At 41.3% G+C, this 16,949-nt stretch overlaps 1 protein-coding gene across 1 annotated transcript; it reads right to left on the bottom strand.

The window, feature by feature from the left end:
• Window positions 1-801: 801 nt before the first annotated feature.
• On the bottom strand, window positions 802-16,512 carry LOC127629715 (inactive histone-lysine N-methyltransferase 2E-like). The gene is made up of 11 exons (XM_052106933.1): window positions 16,395-16,512; window positions 15,489-15,651; window positions 11,750-11,942; window positions 6,100-6,174; window positions 5,774-5,845; window positions 5,628-5,690; window positions 5,463-5,534; window positions 4,792-4,897; window positions 4,319-4,389; window positions 1,381-1,479; window positions 802-1,001 (listed from the first exon to the last, which is right to left on the bottom strand). The coding sequence occupies exons 1-10, from the start codon at window positions 16,510-16,512 to the stop codon at window positions 1,399-1,401; spliced, it is 1,014 nt and encodes a 337-aa protein (XP_051962893.1). The 3' UTR covers window positions 802-1,001; window positions 1,381-1,398.
• Window positions 16,513-16,949: the final 437 nt, after the last annotated feature.

Raw genomic sequence — 16,949 nt, forward strand, 5'->3', positions numbered from 1 at the left:
ATACACACCACCTGAGAGAATAGATACGGACACGAGTTTACCGTATAAACACCTTCTGAGAGAACAGATACGGACACAAGTTTACCGTATAAACACCTTCTGAGAGAATAGAGATACGGACACGAGTTTACCGCATACACACCTTCTGAGAGAATAGAGATACGGACACGAGTTTACCGTATAAACACCTTCTGAGAGAATAGAATCGGACACGAGTTTACGATACACACCTTCTGAGAGAATAGAGATACGGACACGAGTTTACGTATAAACACCTTCTGAGAGAATAGATACGAGTTACGTAAACACCTTCTGAGAGAATAGACATACGGACACGAGTTTATTCTCTCAGAAGGTGTTTATACAGTAAACTCATGTCCGTAACTCTATTCCTGCTGAGGTTGGCCCTAACATTCTGCTAAACGTCTCCTTGCGTGTTCCCTGAAGATAGAAAGTCATACAGGTTTGAAAAAACAATGAGGGGAGGAAATGCTAACAGAATTGCCTTTTGCTCACAAACTACTGTTGCCATAAGTTTCTTACTATAGTATGAAAAAAAACAAGCATAGTAATAATCAAAATAGCGCAACATCAAATAAGACATGTAACTTTACTTGATTTGGGCTTTCCTTTTTAAACTAATTCCACGATTTCTGACAAAATCTCTGATGTTTTGAGCACTGCGCCTTGCCAAAACAGGATCTTCAGCTGTCTTACACTGCTGGCATTCAGTCAGTGTGGCCAGTTTCCCTTTGCTTATATGCGTCTTAAAAATGTTTCATTACAGCGCTAATTTCCGCATTCGACCAGCACACTTTTTGTCCTCTGCGTGGGTTTTCAATTTCTGCCTCACTCTCATTCGCTGTACAGAATAATTAATACATTAGAAAGCTCCAACTATATGAGACCACATGTACTTACAATGATGGTTGTGTTCCAAATTTAACCTCAGGTACCTTTCGAAAATTCAGTGGCTTCCTCGATGGGCATCTTCTGAACATCTGGAAGAAATCAGTTATATACCAATCAGGAAACTCGGATGTAACTTAAACTTACAGAACTCAATGTTAACTGGTTATAAACCAGATATCTTGATGACATTACAAACTAAATATTCAAAATATTATTCTAGAGATTACATATCAGCCTGTTAAACAGCTGCTTTTTAAAACTTGTGTTCATCTGTCATTTCTGTTTTTGGCGAACATGAAAACTATCAACTTATTGGTTGATCCTTAATTTCAATAATGTTCTGTTAGAAAAGTTGCAATATATGCACAATACAGTATAATTGTATTTATGCATTTTAAGCCAATAATCTAATGAAAATGATGGGTTGAAATAATAATAAGTTTATGAACATGTTTGTTTGACACATACCAAAATCACTGGAGACACCTACAGCTCCAGCAGGAGCATCATCCTCAGACTCGCTCTCATCAGGATCACTGGCATCAGAATCTGTAATACTGATCTCATCTTGAAGAAAAAGGGAAATTTACATTTACATTTATGCATTTGGCAGACGCTTTTATCCAAAGCGACTTACAGTGCATGTATTACAGGGACAATCCCCCCGGAGCAACCTGGAGTTAAGTGTCTTACTCAAGCACACAATGGTGGTGTCTGTGGGGATCAAACCAGCAACCTCCTGATTACCAGTTATGTGCTTTAGCCCACTACACCACCACCAAAGTGACTTACAGTGCACTTATTACAGGGACAATCCCCCCTGGAGCAACCTGGAGTTAAGTGTCTTACTCAAGGACACAATGGTGGTGGCCGTGGGGTTTGAACCAGCGACCTTCTGATTAACAGCCCTGTGCTTTAGCCACTACACCACCACCACTTATTTGCAAATGAGAAACATCTACATGTTTAACATGTACTCAAAGTAATTTGTGAAAAATGACAATTAGACTACACCCTACAGTGTACTCACTGGATGCATGGTACATCACATGATTTAAGTTTCCTTAAATCTCCCTATAAGTGTAAAATATCCACTGTACTACCTACACTAGGACGGACATGTCAAGTCATCTTCATTTAAATAGCACTTTTAACAACGTAGATTGTTTCAAAGCAGCTTCACAGTGATAAATGGATAATTTAAGGTAACCAGTCAGTGGATGGACACTAGGATGGACATACCTTCAATCTCAATGTCATCAAGCGATTTGCCTTGAATATTAGGAAGACGGCCCTTTTCCATGGCTAGCAGTAACTTCGATATTTTAGCCAGCTCAGTAGTGGCTTCAGGCAGCCTGTAATAGTCGTGATGGACGCGAATATCATGTCCTAAGAAATCTGCGACCTGATCTAATTCGTTGTTTTTCAGGTTAAGGATTTGGGAGAGAGTAGCTACATGCTTACGCAGATGAGTTGATCGGAGAAACTCTGGATTTTGAGCTCCACATTCACTTGCATAGACCCTAAGAGAATCTGGGCCTCTGTAGTGACTCTGGGAGTTGGGCCTGGCAAACAAGAATTCATTATTGTCCAGCACGCCACATTCACTTCTCTTGCTGACCAGCAGTGTCAGGGCATCAACCATATCGGGTGAGAGAAGAACCGCAACCTTTCTTCCCCTTTTCCCCCTGATCTCAACTCGACTAAAATGGCTGCAGAGTTTCTGTTCAAACTTGCTCAAGCCCATGGCAACATCATCATGGAGAGAGGTGCTGTCCCTTTCTTTGAAGCCTTTGAGCGGCATTTTAGAGACCTCTCCGGCACGTCTGCGGTTGAAAACAATGATTTTGGCGAGCGTTGCTTTGGATAGTTCTGCGTAGCTTTGAGGTGACCCAGTCTCATTTAGTTTCTGAAATGCCGTATACGCAGTCTTCTCAAGGAACTGGTGAAGGCACTGTACATCCTGAGTGAAAGGCAGTGTTGACGGCTTGTTAAATTTCGCCTCATTCAGTGTTACTAAAGCACTGTGCAAGACCATCTCGGACCACTTTGAGGAGTATAGGTTTTTAAAGGTCTCTGTCGATGCGATCAGTTCCTTGTCCTCGGACATCAGTGCTCTGCAGTGAATGATTTCACAAATCTTATTCAAAGAATGCCCTAGTTTCAGTGCAAGGCTTGGACATTGGTAGCAGTGACTCTCGTCGTCAAAGCCAGACACCCTCTGGACCGCTCCAATGAGTCTGTGAAAATTGGCAGGTTTCACAGCTTCTTCAAGACTGTATATAGAAAACTCTCGACGCAAAGTCAACAACAATCTTCCAATTTCTCTGAGTTTTTGACGAATGTACTCAAATTTGGTAGGGTCATGTCCATGTTTGTTACAGAAAGACTGTGCAAGCTGAAGAATACTCAGGTCATTTTTGACAACAGCAGAAACGTCATCCTGCTTCATCACACTTAAGAGTTTCCAAACTCCCTGAGATATCTGCTGACTGATTGAAGCCATAGTTGCCAGACCCAAAACCCTGGTTCTCCCTTGGTTTTCACTGTCAGACGCTGGTTTTGAGGAACATCTTTTCAAATGACGCCATAGATCTCTCCGTACAAACATCCCTTTGCAGTACATGCAATGCACAAAATGCTTTGAATTACATTCTTTTTTTGGGGCCCGTTTTATTTTAAGGGTGCCCACGCCACTCTGTAAAACGTCTGTGTTATGCTGATAGTTGCCCTTGTTCCTAAGTTTTTCCAGCATTGCTTTACGTTCTTTTGAGTGCACAGGGAGTGATAAAGCATGCCCAACTTCAACATCAGACGTATGAGTTTTCAGATGGCGTGCTAACTTGGACTGAGGTTTCCCGCAGATGTAACAATAGTTCTTACTATTTGCTGAACTGGAAATATTTGCTGATTGCTCACACTGATCTGCTTTGGACATACCGCTTTCTCTCCCTTCCTCTCTCAACGTTGCTGCTCTTATTGCATTCAAAAGCTTCTCAGTACTGTCCTCTCTGTTGTGTGATCGGGGTGATGACATAACATCTATTGAACTGTGTACCTCAGAACCTTGCTTTCTGGGAAGGTGGCATTCAGCTGTCTCTGATTCAATGTCTCTCTCAACATCAGTCAACTGCTCCTCATGACATAGCAAACCAGACTCTCCATACACACATGCAGCTCCCTGTATATCTGAAAGGAGTTTAGCTTGATCACATCTTGCTGGTCTTGTTAGTTCAACTGAACTGTCTGACTGACTGTCTGACTCAGACTGTGGTATGTACTCCTCATCTGACTGCTTGTCTTCCTCTGAACTTACATCCTATAGTCAATATATTTATGATTAACAGCAATAATAGAAAGTTAATTCATAAAACTGAGCAAACAATATAGAATCAAACATTCTTACCAGTGATGACTGTTTTCTAGTCCATTTGTGAAACTTTGTATAACAGGACTTGTGCCAAAAACTGGAGCACACTATGAGAGAAATGTATCAGGACATGTTCAGCTGTTAACATTTGTATTGTATTTAGGTATAGAATCTCATGTTAATTTACTATTACCCCCTTATTCTAATTAATAAGTTTTAGTGGTGTAATAGATCACAAAACTCAAAGGTTTGGAACATATACAGTTTTTGGTAACAGGATATTATTTTAAGATCAGCAAAATAAAATAAAAATGATGTGCGTGCAAAGTAACTTTGCTTTACATATATTACTTTAAGCACATTTTAAGTACTTTTATACCACAGCAAAAACTACTGGCCTAACCAATAATCTGATAATCACCTGCAACAGTCATTCAATTTTGATCTTAAATGAACGATTCTAAAATGAATTAAGATATGTCATACTGGAAAATAGACATCATACTAACATTTACATCTCAGGCCAATCCACTTCAGTGCCGCAACAGGTCCCACACATTCAGCACATCTGTCCATGCTTGATATTGCTGAAGTGACCACGTCATGCTTACAGACCTGTGAAGAAAAACAATTGTGAAAGTGAAATCATAGTAGAAAAGGAATATTCTAAAACACACATGTAAAAATACATTGAGCTACATTGTTCATTAATGGTTTAATTTTTTTGGTGAAAGGGAAGCTGTGGTCATATCAAAAAAATGCCACTTGTAATCATTAAAGAACATTTACGTCACAGATCTTAAATGGTATTGGCTGATAAGCAGTAACAAATTCTTTAGATATTGTCTAATATTACTGAAAAGAGCTAAAAAAAAAAGGCTGTGTGCTCTTCACTTTGAAACAGGGAGCGCAATAGACCATTTACTTAATTTCAATCTTTCACAATTTGATATGGACACCAAGCCATATCGTGCTTTCGACTAGTTCATTTGACCTAACCCTAAGCAATGGCACAGAACACAATGTCAAATATAATTTATGTTATTATGAAAAGTGTAAAAATATGTTTAGGTTAATTCGGTTCAAACTGGGGCAGGACAGATTAGACTGTGTTGGGCCAGCAGAGTAAAGGCAATTAATGGGAAACACGGTAAATAATTTGACTAAAACATGTAAATACCTCTTTGACGCCTTCAGTAGGTGAACAAAAGCACTGCTCCTCATTTAACAAGTACTCTTTGACAGGTGGCATCTGAAAACATAATGAAAAAAGAAGGCTAATGTGGTGAAGATACACTACACTAATCTAGTATTTTCTAAAATGATGCAATGGTCTTTTAATTACCATCTCAACATCATTTTCAACACAGTCTTGACCTTCCAATGATATGTCTTTCTCAGGAGTCACCTGGAAGTAGAGAAAAGAAAAAAGGTACTAAACCCCATTAAAGATTCAGAGATTATCCAAATAAAGCCGCATCACAGACATACCTTTTCCAGTCCTTCGGTGGATACACAGACCCTTGATTTCATTAACACTGATTGATCACTGACAACTGTCAACTGAAAACAAGATCACATTATGAATGATGTACTCAAGCAAAAGATGGCTAATGATGCCATTATTAGATGATGCCCGAACAAATTCAGGTATGATGGCACATTTTTAACCACTGGGTAATTATAGTGGGCAAAGAAATCCATTACAGTGACTTGCACATTTAAAAGAGGGAGAAATATTAATGTGGTATTCATGCATTTAAATCTATGAATATATGTCCATAACCATTTGATTTCCAGAGAGAGAAAAACAATACCTTCTGCACATCTCTGGCTTTGGACTGGGAATGAGAGTTCACTTTAAGAGTGGGGGGTTCAACCTCACGGAGAGTCTACAAAACATAAAATTAGACATTTGAAACACTGGTCTAAATATGTTAGCAGCCTAAGTCGCGGAAACATCTTTGCTACATTTGCTCATGTGAGTTGGTATCAAAAACAATTCCAATTCTAAAATAGAGTACTTAAGGTCAGGAATTGTATACTAGTAATACAATTAACATTTCAATTCCTCTGATCTGTTCCTATTGCATTTTAATATGACCTTGAACTATTCAAGCACTAACCCCATGCGTTGTTTTCTGTGCTGCACACACATCCAAAGCACACTCACACAAAGTGATCTTAAATGTACATTTAAACCAAAGACTCACGCATTGCTCTTCTGTGCTGCTCACACACCCAAAACGACATTCTCAAAGAAATCCACCTTTTATACTGAATAGTATGTATTTGATACTGAAACAAGTATTTCTCAATTATCATTCTGCATCCTTCTGCACATGAATGGCCAAATACACACAAAAATGTCAAAATATCCTTGTAAACAGACAGTTTTGTCTTAAGTGAATGTAACAGCTGAGAAAAAAACGTGTGTGTATCAGTATATTGGGTCCCTGCAGCTCTTAAAGTGACAGCAGCCCAATATTCCTGGTGCCGTCTTTTTAATTACGGTAATCAAACAAAAGACAGAGAACATTCAGTCGCTGTTTTTCACTGAATACGTTTGGTAACGAATCGGTTACTAACGTAACCTCGGTTCTCTCTAGATGAGGGAACGAGTATTGCGTAAGCTAGCTTACGCTACGGGAAAGATTAATCTTTTCTGAGATATTGAAGCCAAAAAATTATCCTTAATTTTGTATCCATTGTCAACGCAGTGCGGCAGCTGCAGACCTTGAGCGGGCTAGCTAGCGAGCTCATTGGTTGCTCTGCGGCAACTGCTGCAGCCTATAGACGAGCTTGGGCGAACTCGCATCCAATGAGAGGCGTCCGCGGCTCACTGCATCAAAGCCCGCCAAAATGGGCGTGACTAGAGTGCATATAAGCGTAGTTCGTAGGCTGGAACCCTGGTTTTCATTGAATGAAGCGAAAAATCGCTCGTGGCGCGAGCACGGCCGGTTACGCAATACTTGTTCCCTCATCTAGAGAGAACCGAGGTTACGTTAGTAACCGATTCGTTCTCTTACGAGAGGTTCTCTCGTATTGCGTAAGCTAGCTTACGCTACGGGAACCCTTTGTCAACGCCGTGCGCGCCAAGCATCCACTGCATGAGCCCCAGGGAATTAAGGGGGGACCCGGGGGAGCCCTTGTGAGTGGGGAATTAATATTTGGCCGGCAAGGGTGCGGGCCAGTGTGTGTGTAGTACATAAGCACATAGACAGAGCGGCGGTGCCGGTCTGTGTGGAATGTGTCCCATTAATGCAGCTCACCAGGGGAGCTGTAGCGTATTAAACCCAAAGTCAGAGTTATTAAAGTTTAGCCTGCAGAGCAGGTACTTCCAGATTGTAAAATCTGACAAAGGTGGAGGGGGAAGCCCAGCCCGCTGCCACACATATGTCGTGAATGGAAATCCCGCTGGACCATGCCCACGAGGAGGCCATGCCTCTAGTGGAGTGAGCCTTAATGCCTAGCGGGCATGGTAGGTCTTTTGACGCGTACGAGCAATAGCGTCCACTATCCATCTGGACAGTGTCTGTTTCGATGCGGCGAGACCTTTGGTGCGCCCTCCGAATGAAACGAAAAGCTGCTCGGAGCTTCTGAAAGATACGGAGCGCGCAGTATACAATCTCAGTGCTCTGACTGGGCAAAGGAGATTGGCGTCGCGTTCGCTATCAGATGCTGGTAGCGTCGACAAGGAAATGATCTGTGCTCTGAAAGGAGTACCGATCACCTTGGGGACATAGCCGTGTCTAGGCTTTAAAATGACCTTGGAGTCACTTGGTCCAAACTCCATACACGCAGCGCTGACAGACAGCGCGTGAAGATCTCCCACCCGTTTAACTGATGATAGGGCAGTAAAAAAACGGTTTTAAGTGAGAGGTGTTTCACATCCATGGATTGAAGCGGTTCGAAGGGGGGGCTTTCATAGCTTCGAGAACTATAGAAAGATCCCAGATAAGAACCGATGGGGGGCGCGGAGGGTTCATCCTTCTAGCTCCCCTGAGGAAGTGGATGACCAGCTCGTTTTTACCCTGTGACTGGCCGTGCAGGGGTTCAGCGAACGCCGCGACGGCCGCCACGTACACTTTGAGCGTGGATGGGGATCTGCCCTTATCCAGCAGCTCTTGTAAAAACACGAGCAGCGGCGACACCCCACATGTCCGTGGGTCCAGGTCTCTGTCGGTGCACCATTTTGAAAACACAGACCATTTTGACGCATAGAGTCTTCTCGTGGAAGGGGCTCTAGTGTGTATGATGGTGTTTATTACTCCTTCTGGCAAAGCGACGGGTAGTCATTGATCACCCACCCGTTGTAGCGCCCAGCGCTCTCGGTGGGGATGCCAGATCGTGCCGCGAGCTTGCGAGAGGAGATCTGCTCTCACTGGGATGGGCCACGGGGCTGTCAGTAACAGCTGCGTAAGCTCCGGGAACCAGGTTTGATTCTCCCAGCGCGGGGCTATGAGGAGCACCGAGTGGCGCGTTTCCCTGATCCTCTGCATTACCTGTGGCAATAGCGAGACGGGAGGGAAGGCGTAAAGCGGGCGGTTGGGCCAGTCCTGGGCCAGCGCATCCTCGCTTTTCGAGAAAAATATTGGGCAGTGAGAGTTCTCTTCTGACGCAAAGAGGTCTATCTCTGCTCTGCCGAATATGCGCCATAACGTCTGGACTGTTTGAGCGTGCAGGGACCATTCCCCTGGGGGAATATTGTCTCTGGACAGTCTGTCTGGGCCGTCGTTCAGGTGGCCTGGCACGTGCGTCGCCCTCAGCAAGCGCAGGTGGCGCTGGGACCAACTCAGTATGCGTTTCGTCAGATGGAAGAGGTTCCTGGATCTGACACCGCCCTGACAGTTTAGATAGGATACCACAGACCTGTTGTCCGAACGGACCAGGACGTGGTGACCCTGAATGACCGGGAGGAAGCGCACGAGCGCGTACTCGACCGCTATCATTTCCAGACAATTTATGTGAAGGAGCTTTTCCTGAACTGACCATAGGCCAAAAACCGGAGAGCCCTCGCAGACCGTGCCCCAACCAGTGTTGGACGCGTCTGTCGAGATGACTTTTCGGCGAGATACAGCTCCCATCATCACTCCCCGCTGATACCACTCGGCCACTGTCCAGGGCTGCAGAGCTGAAATACAGGTCTGAGTCACTCTGATTGGCTGGCGGCCTGTGGCCCAAGCCCGGCAAGACGCGCGGGTGTTTAGCCAATGCTGAAGCGGGCGCATGCACAGTAAACCCAGCTGAAGTACTGCTGCGGCTGAGGCCATGTAACCTAGCACTCTCTGAAATTTCTTCAGAGGTGTGAGGCTGTTCATCTGAAATGACGCGGCTAGTCGCTGCACACGGCGCGCGCGCTGTGTAGATAAGCGAGCCGTCATTGCCACTGAGTCTAGTTCTATTCCAAGGAAGGAAATTGCCTGACTGGGCTGTAGTGAGCTCATGGTCCAATTGACTGCAAGGCCCAAACTGTTCAGATGACTGAGGAGAACTGACCTGTGAGACAGAAGCTCCGTATGCGATTGTGCCAAAATCAGCCAATCGTCCTAATAGTTCAGAATTCGCAAACCCTGACTCCGCAGGGGTGCGAGCGCCGCATCCATGCACTTCGTGAAAGTACGGGGTGCTAAGGACAGGCCGAACGGAAGGACGGTGTATTGATAAACCTGGCCGTCGAAGGCCATTCTTGAGATTCGCCTGTGACGGGGATTTATCTGAATCTGAAAGTATGCATCTTTCAGATCGAGAGAAATAAACCAGTCACCCTGGCGCACATGCGCGAGGAGTTTGCTGGTTGTAAGCATTTTGAACGGTCTTTTTGCAAGCGCTTTGTTCAAAACCTTGAGATCTAATATTGGTCTGAGGCCGCTCAGAGGCGGCGGCACTCTCTCTATGGTCCTTTTGCACAGAAGGTTTGCTATTTCTGAACGAAGCATGCATGCTGCTTCCGTGTTCACAGTGGTTTCGAGCCGCGCTCTGAAGCGCTTCCCACGCTTTGAAGCGTAATGTTAGAGCGTGAATGGCCAAATCGCCCTGATTGCCGCACACAGCGCGCTGAACAGAATGTGTGAGCGCACTTAGTGTGTTTATGCATGACTGCTCGCAGATAGCAGAGACAGGCTGTTCTGTGAGTGACTTCCCGATTGGGGTAAATGGGGAAAGAGTCACATCTGATAGGTGATGCGCGAGCATAGTCACGGGCACGGGACTTACATGCGGAGAGGTGTTTGCTGGCCGTGTGACAGAGCGGGCAGAGGAGGGGCGCGCGCACGGGCTCGTGGGCGCGTTTATTAACTATAACACTCGAGCGGTTCGTAACCGCTTTATGTGAGTGTGCTCTGATAGGGACACGGGATGTGTAATGCTTGTGTGTAGGGGTGAACACTGGGTTGTGGGCACATTTTCTACACATAAGGTATGTTTGCTCTTTACAAGATTTCTTTGGGTCGCCGTGAAAACGGCGTTTGAGCGCAGGCAAGCGGGTGTTAACACCGGCTTGTTGGCTGCTGAATCTACCACTGTAGTAGCCTGAGAGAAGGGGACTGAAAGGGGGCGAAGCTTTTCCTATGGTTCTCAATCACACTGTGCTGCCAGGACCCGCCCTGCTCAGCTTGTAACGTTAGCTGGAGATGCGTTCCTCTCAATTGATTTCAACTACCATATGAGTCGAAAATATTAAACCGCATGCAAAAAAAAATTCCCCTCATGGCCGCACGCCAGAGATCCGGCATGGTGCCAGAATACTTTAAGCCCTGAGGACATCATACGAACATGTTCCTGTTGTTTGACGTGACTGGAGAATCTCAGTGTGTGTTAGTTTGAGAGAATCCTGGTCTATGAGGACACTAGTTTTACCGGGACACTGGTAACTAGATACATTTGGACTGCACCCCGAGTTCAAGTGTTTGTATGAGAGTGATACAAGACAACGCGCCTGTGCCAGTTGTACAGTAAGTGATCAGGACTAATAATCATAATGATTAAATCATAAATATGTGACATAACTGTGGCAAACACTTCTGAGGAACACTGAAATCTGTTGTATTCTTTAAGGACTAACTCAATTATTAAATTAACTTCTTGAATACCTTTAGAGTCTTTTCAGTTGTCATCTGAAAGAAGTTTTTAAAAAAAACAAAATATTACTTGACAAATAATTACTATTGTAGAATTACTTATTGAAAGTCTATTTTAACCAAAGAGGCTACTTTATTTACCTTCTATTATGATTACATTTTATCTAACAAGTACAATTATGAGTTTTCAATATTGGCATGAGCTGTTCTTGAGATGTCCTCATAAAACAGGTGTAAAGCTACACACAAATTGACATAATCACCACACACTGTAATCACCACACATTTAATGTAAAACAAAATAAAATCCATTATATTTGACCTTTAATATTTTTAACCTTTGAAATAATCCAATAAATAAAAGTTGTTATTGTAAAGGTTTACATACCTTGCATCGCCATGGCCACTCAGAATCACCATAATTATATGTGATCTCTTCACCAGCACAGATGTTTCTTATAGCAAATAAGCATAGATGAGGTTTTCCATCCACACGGATAGTCTTCATCTTGCTGTTTGGGTTAATATGGTCATCATTTACAAGTCTACCAAGAGAACCGTCATCTCGGGCAGCATCAACACTAAACAAATGAGTTCAACAATCAATAATGGAGTCTTATTCCTGTTAAAATGGTTGACATTAAAAACAGAATATCAGTTCTGAAAACCTAGGAACATCAAATATTATATTATTTGCGTTCAATCATTTCATGCTCATTACCTAGCATTGAAAATACATAACTGATAATTATAATAATTATAACAAACAAACAAAATTATGCATTAAATAATCATTGACATGTCCACTTTCACATTTTGAATAGGGGTGGGAATTGGCAAAAATGTGACCATTTGATAGTATTGCAATATTTGGGCCATGATTCAATATTATTGCGATTCAGCAAGTATTGTGTTTCGATTCTGCGATATATTGCGATTCATGCCCCCCATATTATTCAAAAGCATTACAAAAGACGAGGAAAATAAGACTGCTCTACTCACTTCAAATGTCACATTTAATTCTGTGAACATTATCTTCTATACATTAACTGAAGTGCAAAAACTTTAAAACATCATAAAGTATGATCATTTTATACTTTGAGCAATGATGGAGCTATACTTGACTCTTCTTAGAAGCATATAAAACAAACAGTTCCTTGCTCCTTGGAAAAATAAAATAAAATAATATTGTTATAAACAAAGGTTTATTTTTATTTCAGATTAACATTTGAGAGCAGCAATTTTATTCATAATGTCGAAATTAAACCCATGTAACGTTACTTGAAAGCATTGTAGCCTAAAATTCCTGCCAAACTTCCATGGTTACAGTTAGCGTTACTACAGTAAATCCATGGTAAACGTTGCTGATCTGTGAACTCTGGATAGTTCATTCGTGGCACAATGTTTCTTCCTGGTTTCCACTTCAGCACTGTTTGATCCGTTAATAACAGAGACATGTGAATGCTTCTCACTAAATCTTGCAGTGATTATTACTTCAGTGGCGAATTCAAATGCTTTCTTTACTGGATGTCTTAGCGCTGTGCAGTAACAGTCTTGCTTGATCAAGACCGGCTCACGCTGCATTGGTTTAAACTGATAAACGGTCCGTGAAACACAAAATGACGAGTAGCTCAGTTTCGTTCCGCTTTCATTATGTTTGCCATTTGATGTTGGGCAATGTTGTGGTCGTTCCAGCGCGCACTTGCCACGCACCTACATTTAAAATAACTACATTTTGGTCGGCAGGAAAAATGGTCCAATGAACCGTTCGGTTTCTTTGTGTACCGAACCGAAAGCCTCGAACCAAACGGTTCAATACGAATAAGTTTATCGTTACACCCCAGTTTACATGTAGCGCGCCGATTTTGTGTGGTATAATGCAACTCTCCTTCTCTCTGTGCATGACGGCGAGTCGCGCGCCTTCACACGAGTTTAAGGTAGGTCACACGTACGCTGAGCTGAATGATCGCTTGACAGAGCGAAACTCAGTCAGTGTTCAGCAAGTGGAAATATATCTATGCTAAACTTATACTTGGCATCTATATTTTCATTTTAATTTCCTGCAGAATCCACGACAACAAAGCACTTGTGGATGTAATACGCGAACGTAAATTAGCGGAGTAAACTCTGCGAAAACCAGTGGAGAAAACCCGAAAGTAAAACAGCTAATTTTATAATTAAATATTGTGATACTTTGCGCTACTGTATCGATATAAATTGTGTGCGCAAAATATCACGATACTGAACAGAATCGATTTTTTTTCCCCTCCGCCAATAATTTTGAATACAATTATAAATAAACACTATTGCTAAGACTAAGTCTTAGGCATGTTAGTATTTTCACCCAAAATAAAAAATTGTTCCAAGCCAGTTATTTAAATATATTTTGCTGTATTGTGTCAGTAGGAAAAGTTTACATTTACATTTTATATTTGCACAGATTTATTTTCCCATTAGCTAATAATCCAGTGAATCTTTTGTATTCACAACAAGTCTGACAACTGGTATGATGTGATCTCACCTTCATTGAATCTGTCTGTGATTACATGAAGAAACAGAAAAAGCTGAGACGGACTAAATCCAGAAGTTCCGCAGCATTGTATCAAAGACGCTTGAAGAAACTTTCCAGCACAGCTATATGACTGTGAAAAGTTTTAGGCACATGTGCAGAAGCTGTAAAGTCAGGATGCTTTCAAAAATAATGCCAAGAATATATTTTAATCTATCAATTAACCTTTATTAACTAAATCAAATCAATATTTGGTGTGATCACACTTTATGTTTAAAACCGCTTTTGTCCAGGTACACTTGCAGTTTTTCAGTTAGATTTACAGGAAGGTTTCTTCAAGCATCTTAGAGATGTTTCCGCAGTTTCTTAATGTAGCCTAACCCTAGACAGACTCGATGATGGTGACGTCAGATCTCCGTGTGGAGCACTGGCTGTTGTCAGACTCCATGTGCATAAAATTAGGGCTGGCCGGTATATCGAGTTTGAACAATATATCGATATATTTTTTTCTAACGATATGGAATGAGGCAATACCGTTTATATTGATACAGTAGCTAGCTTGATATGAGCACATCTGAAAAATACCGGAGAAAAAAATAGAGCCGCTGCAGTGAAAGTACATAGTACAATTTGTCCTAAACATGATATATTAAGGGCTTCAAAATAACTGGTCAGATATATTTAACAAGTTTAAAGCAGCTACTGACAGACACTGCTGCTGCCTGACAGATAAATACTTAGGCTGTTGAATGCGTTGGAGATGTGGTGCTTTCCTCAGTGCTTAACTTACATTTCGCAGGTATATTCTCCATCTGTAAATGTTAGACACTGTCACTGTCAGGAGAGGACGAGCTTCTGAAGTGACTCTCCTCTAAAACTCAAGCTTCCGTGAACGAGCGCCGCGCGCGCATGTGCGCCAATCAGACAGAGCACAATAGAGTAGTAGCACAATAATTATGACTAAAATACATATTTGTTGTTGGAGACAGTAAATGTGCTATATGTGGAATTTTAAACCTACAAGTATATTTTTATGAAAGTGACCATTATAAATGGGGTAATCAAATGCAGTTTGTTTTTATTTTAATTTTTAGTTTAGCCTTTAGTCAATTTAAAAACAAAAGCATTATTTTTGTTTTTAGATTGTAATGTTACAATGTTAGAATGTAATGTGATTTTAACCACCTTTTTTTGCAAATAATATATTGCATACTTCCACTATATTTGTTACCATATCCTTCAATATCTACATTGTTTGTAGGATATCATTGGGCAGGATGTGATTATTATTTTTTATATCCAAATATTTCTTTATCAAAATAGAATACTGTAGAAAGTAACGAGATATTTATCGTATATCGCCATTTAACCAAAAAATACAGAGATATGAATTTTTGGCCATATCGCCCAGCCCAAAACAAATCTTACTGGATTATAACAATTAATGGCAAAATTAGTGTGTGGAAATTTAAAATGACATTTCCTAATAACACATTAAAGCAAAATATATAAATAACTGGCTTAAACATTTTTACGGTGTGAAAATGAATAAATAGTGCCTAACACTTCTGCACAGTACTGTACATTTTATATATATTCATTCAATACATGTACATACCAGAGGAGTTTTCCATCGTAACATAACTCAAACAAGAATACTTTGAGGGCGTTGTGATATATTCTTTGCCTCCGCTCACATTCTTCTTTGCTTAAGAGGTCTCCTCTGTATTCCAACAGGAAATCTCCCTTATCAAACTCAGTGCAACTGAACACACCTCTCCCTACACAACAAGTAAAATCACTGTAATGGCATATAATTTGAAAAAAAATAAATAAATAAAAAAAATTAACTGACCTTTAGAATCATTGATAAATCTGCCGGATTATGAGGACACTCATTTTTCAATACACAAAATATGTCATTTCAGTGGATTACAGGGACCAATGTTTTACAGGCACATGACCACACACACACACAAACCTGACGATATGGTTCATTACCAAGACTAAGGTGATTTAAGAGTACTGGAGCTTATACACAATACACAACTGCACTATCCAACATTACAGGGACTAGTGTTTTACAGGCACATGACCACACACACACACAAACCTGACGATATGGTTCATTACCAAGACTAAGGTGATTTAAGAGTACTGGAGCTTATACACAATACACAACTGCACTATCAACATACAACATTACAGGCGTACTGACTAGGTGATTTAAGTACTGGCTATACACACTGCACACCGACTACGACTACGACACACACACACACACACACACACACACACCTGACGATATGGTTCATTACCAAGACTAAGGTGATTTAAGAGTACTGGAGCTTATACACAATACACAACTGCACTATCCAACATTACAGGGACTAGTGTTTGACTGGTACATGACCACACACTCAGTGCAACTGACCACACCTCTCCCTACACAACAAGTAAAATCACTGTAATGGCATATAATTTGACATTTATTTATTTATTTTTTTAAACTTATTTAACTGACCTTTAGAATCATTGATAAATCTGCCATCAAGCCCTTCTTTGTCTTTTTTAAGAAGGGAAAACTGTATGGCCTCCTCCAGAGGCTTGGGCTTCCTCCTTCGCCGTTTAACTTCAGCCATTATCTGATGTGAATGCGGTCACAGAAAAATACCCTCAATAATTCTGAATATTGCATTTAATTTGCAAGTTTGTTTTCAATATAAACATTGACAGTTCTATTGTTACAGAATATATGTTATTACATTCAGGGGTAATAAGAGCGCATCTTGAACAATCTCTTTAATACCCAGCAGAACAGCAGCACGTCAGGATACTGGGTAATAATATATAATATAATATTATATCCATCTCCCTCCTCTTCAACAGACGTCATGCCAATGCATTTGTGACAGTTTATAGAAACACTTGCTGTTTGTAATGGGCAAAAAGGGTTTTAGTCAATTAATAGGATGTGAGGATCTTAAAGTATCTAAGATTTAAAAGACAATGCATCCAGTAGCCTACTAGGAATAGGGATTGAAACAATTCATATAATGTCAATTCATATAAATGTGTT

The sequence above is a fragment of the Xyrauchen texanus genome, chromosome 36, assembly GCF_025860055.1.
Source record: "Xyrauchen texanus isolate HMW12.3.18 chromosome 36, RBS_HiC_50CHRs, whole genome shotgun sequence".
Lineage (NCBI taxonomy): Eukaryota > Metazoa > Chordata > Actinopteri > Cypriniformes > Catostomidae > Xyrauchen > Xyrauchen texanus.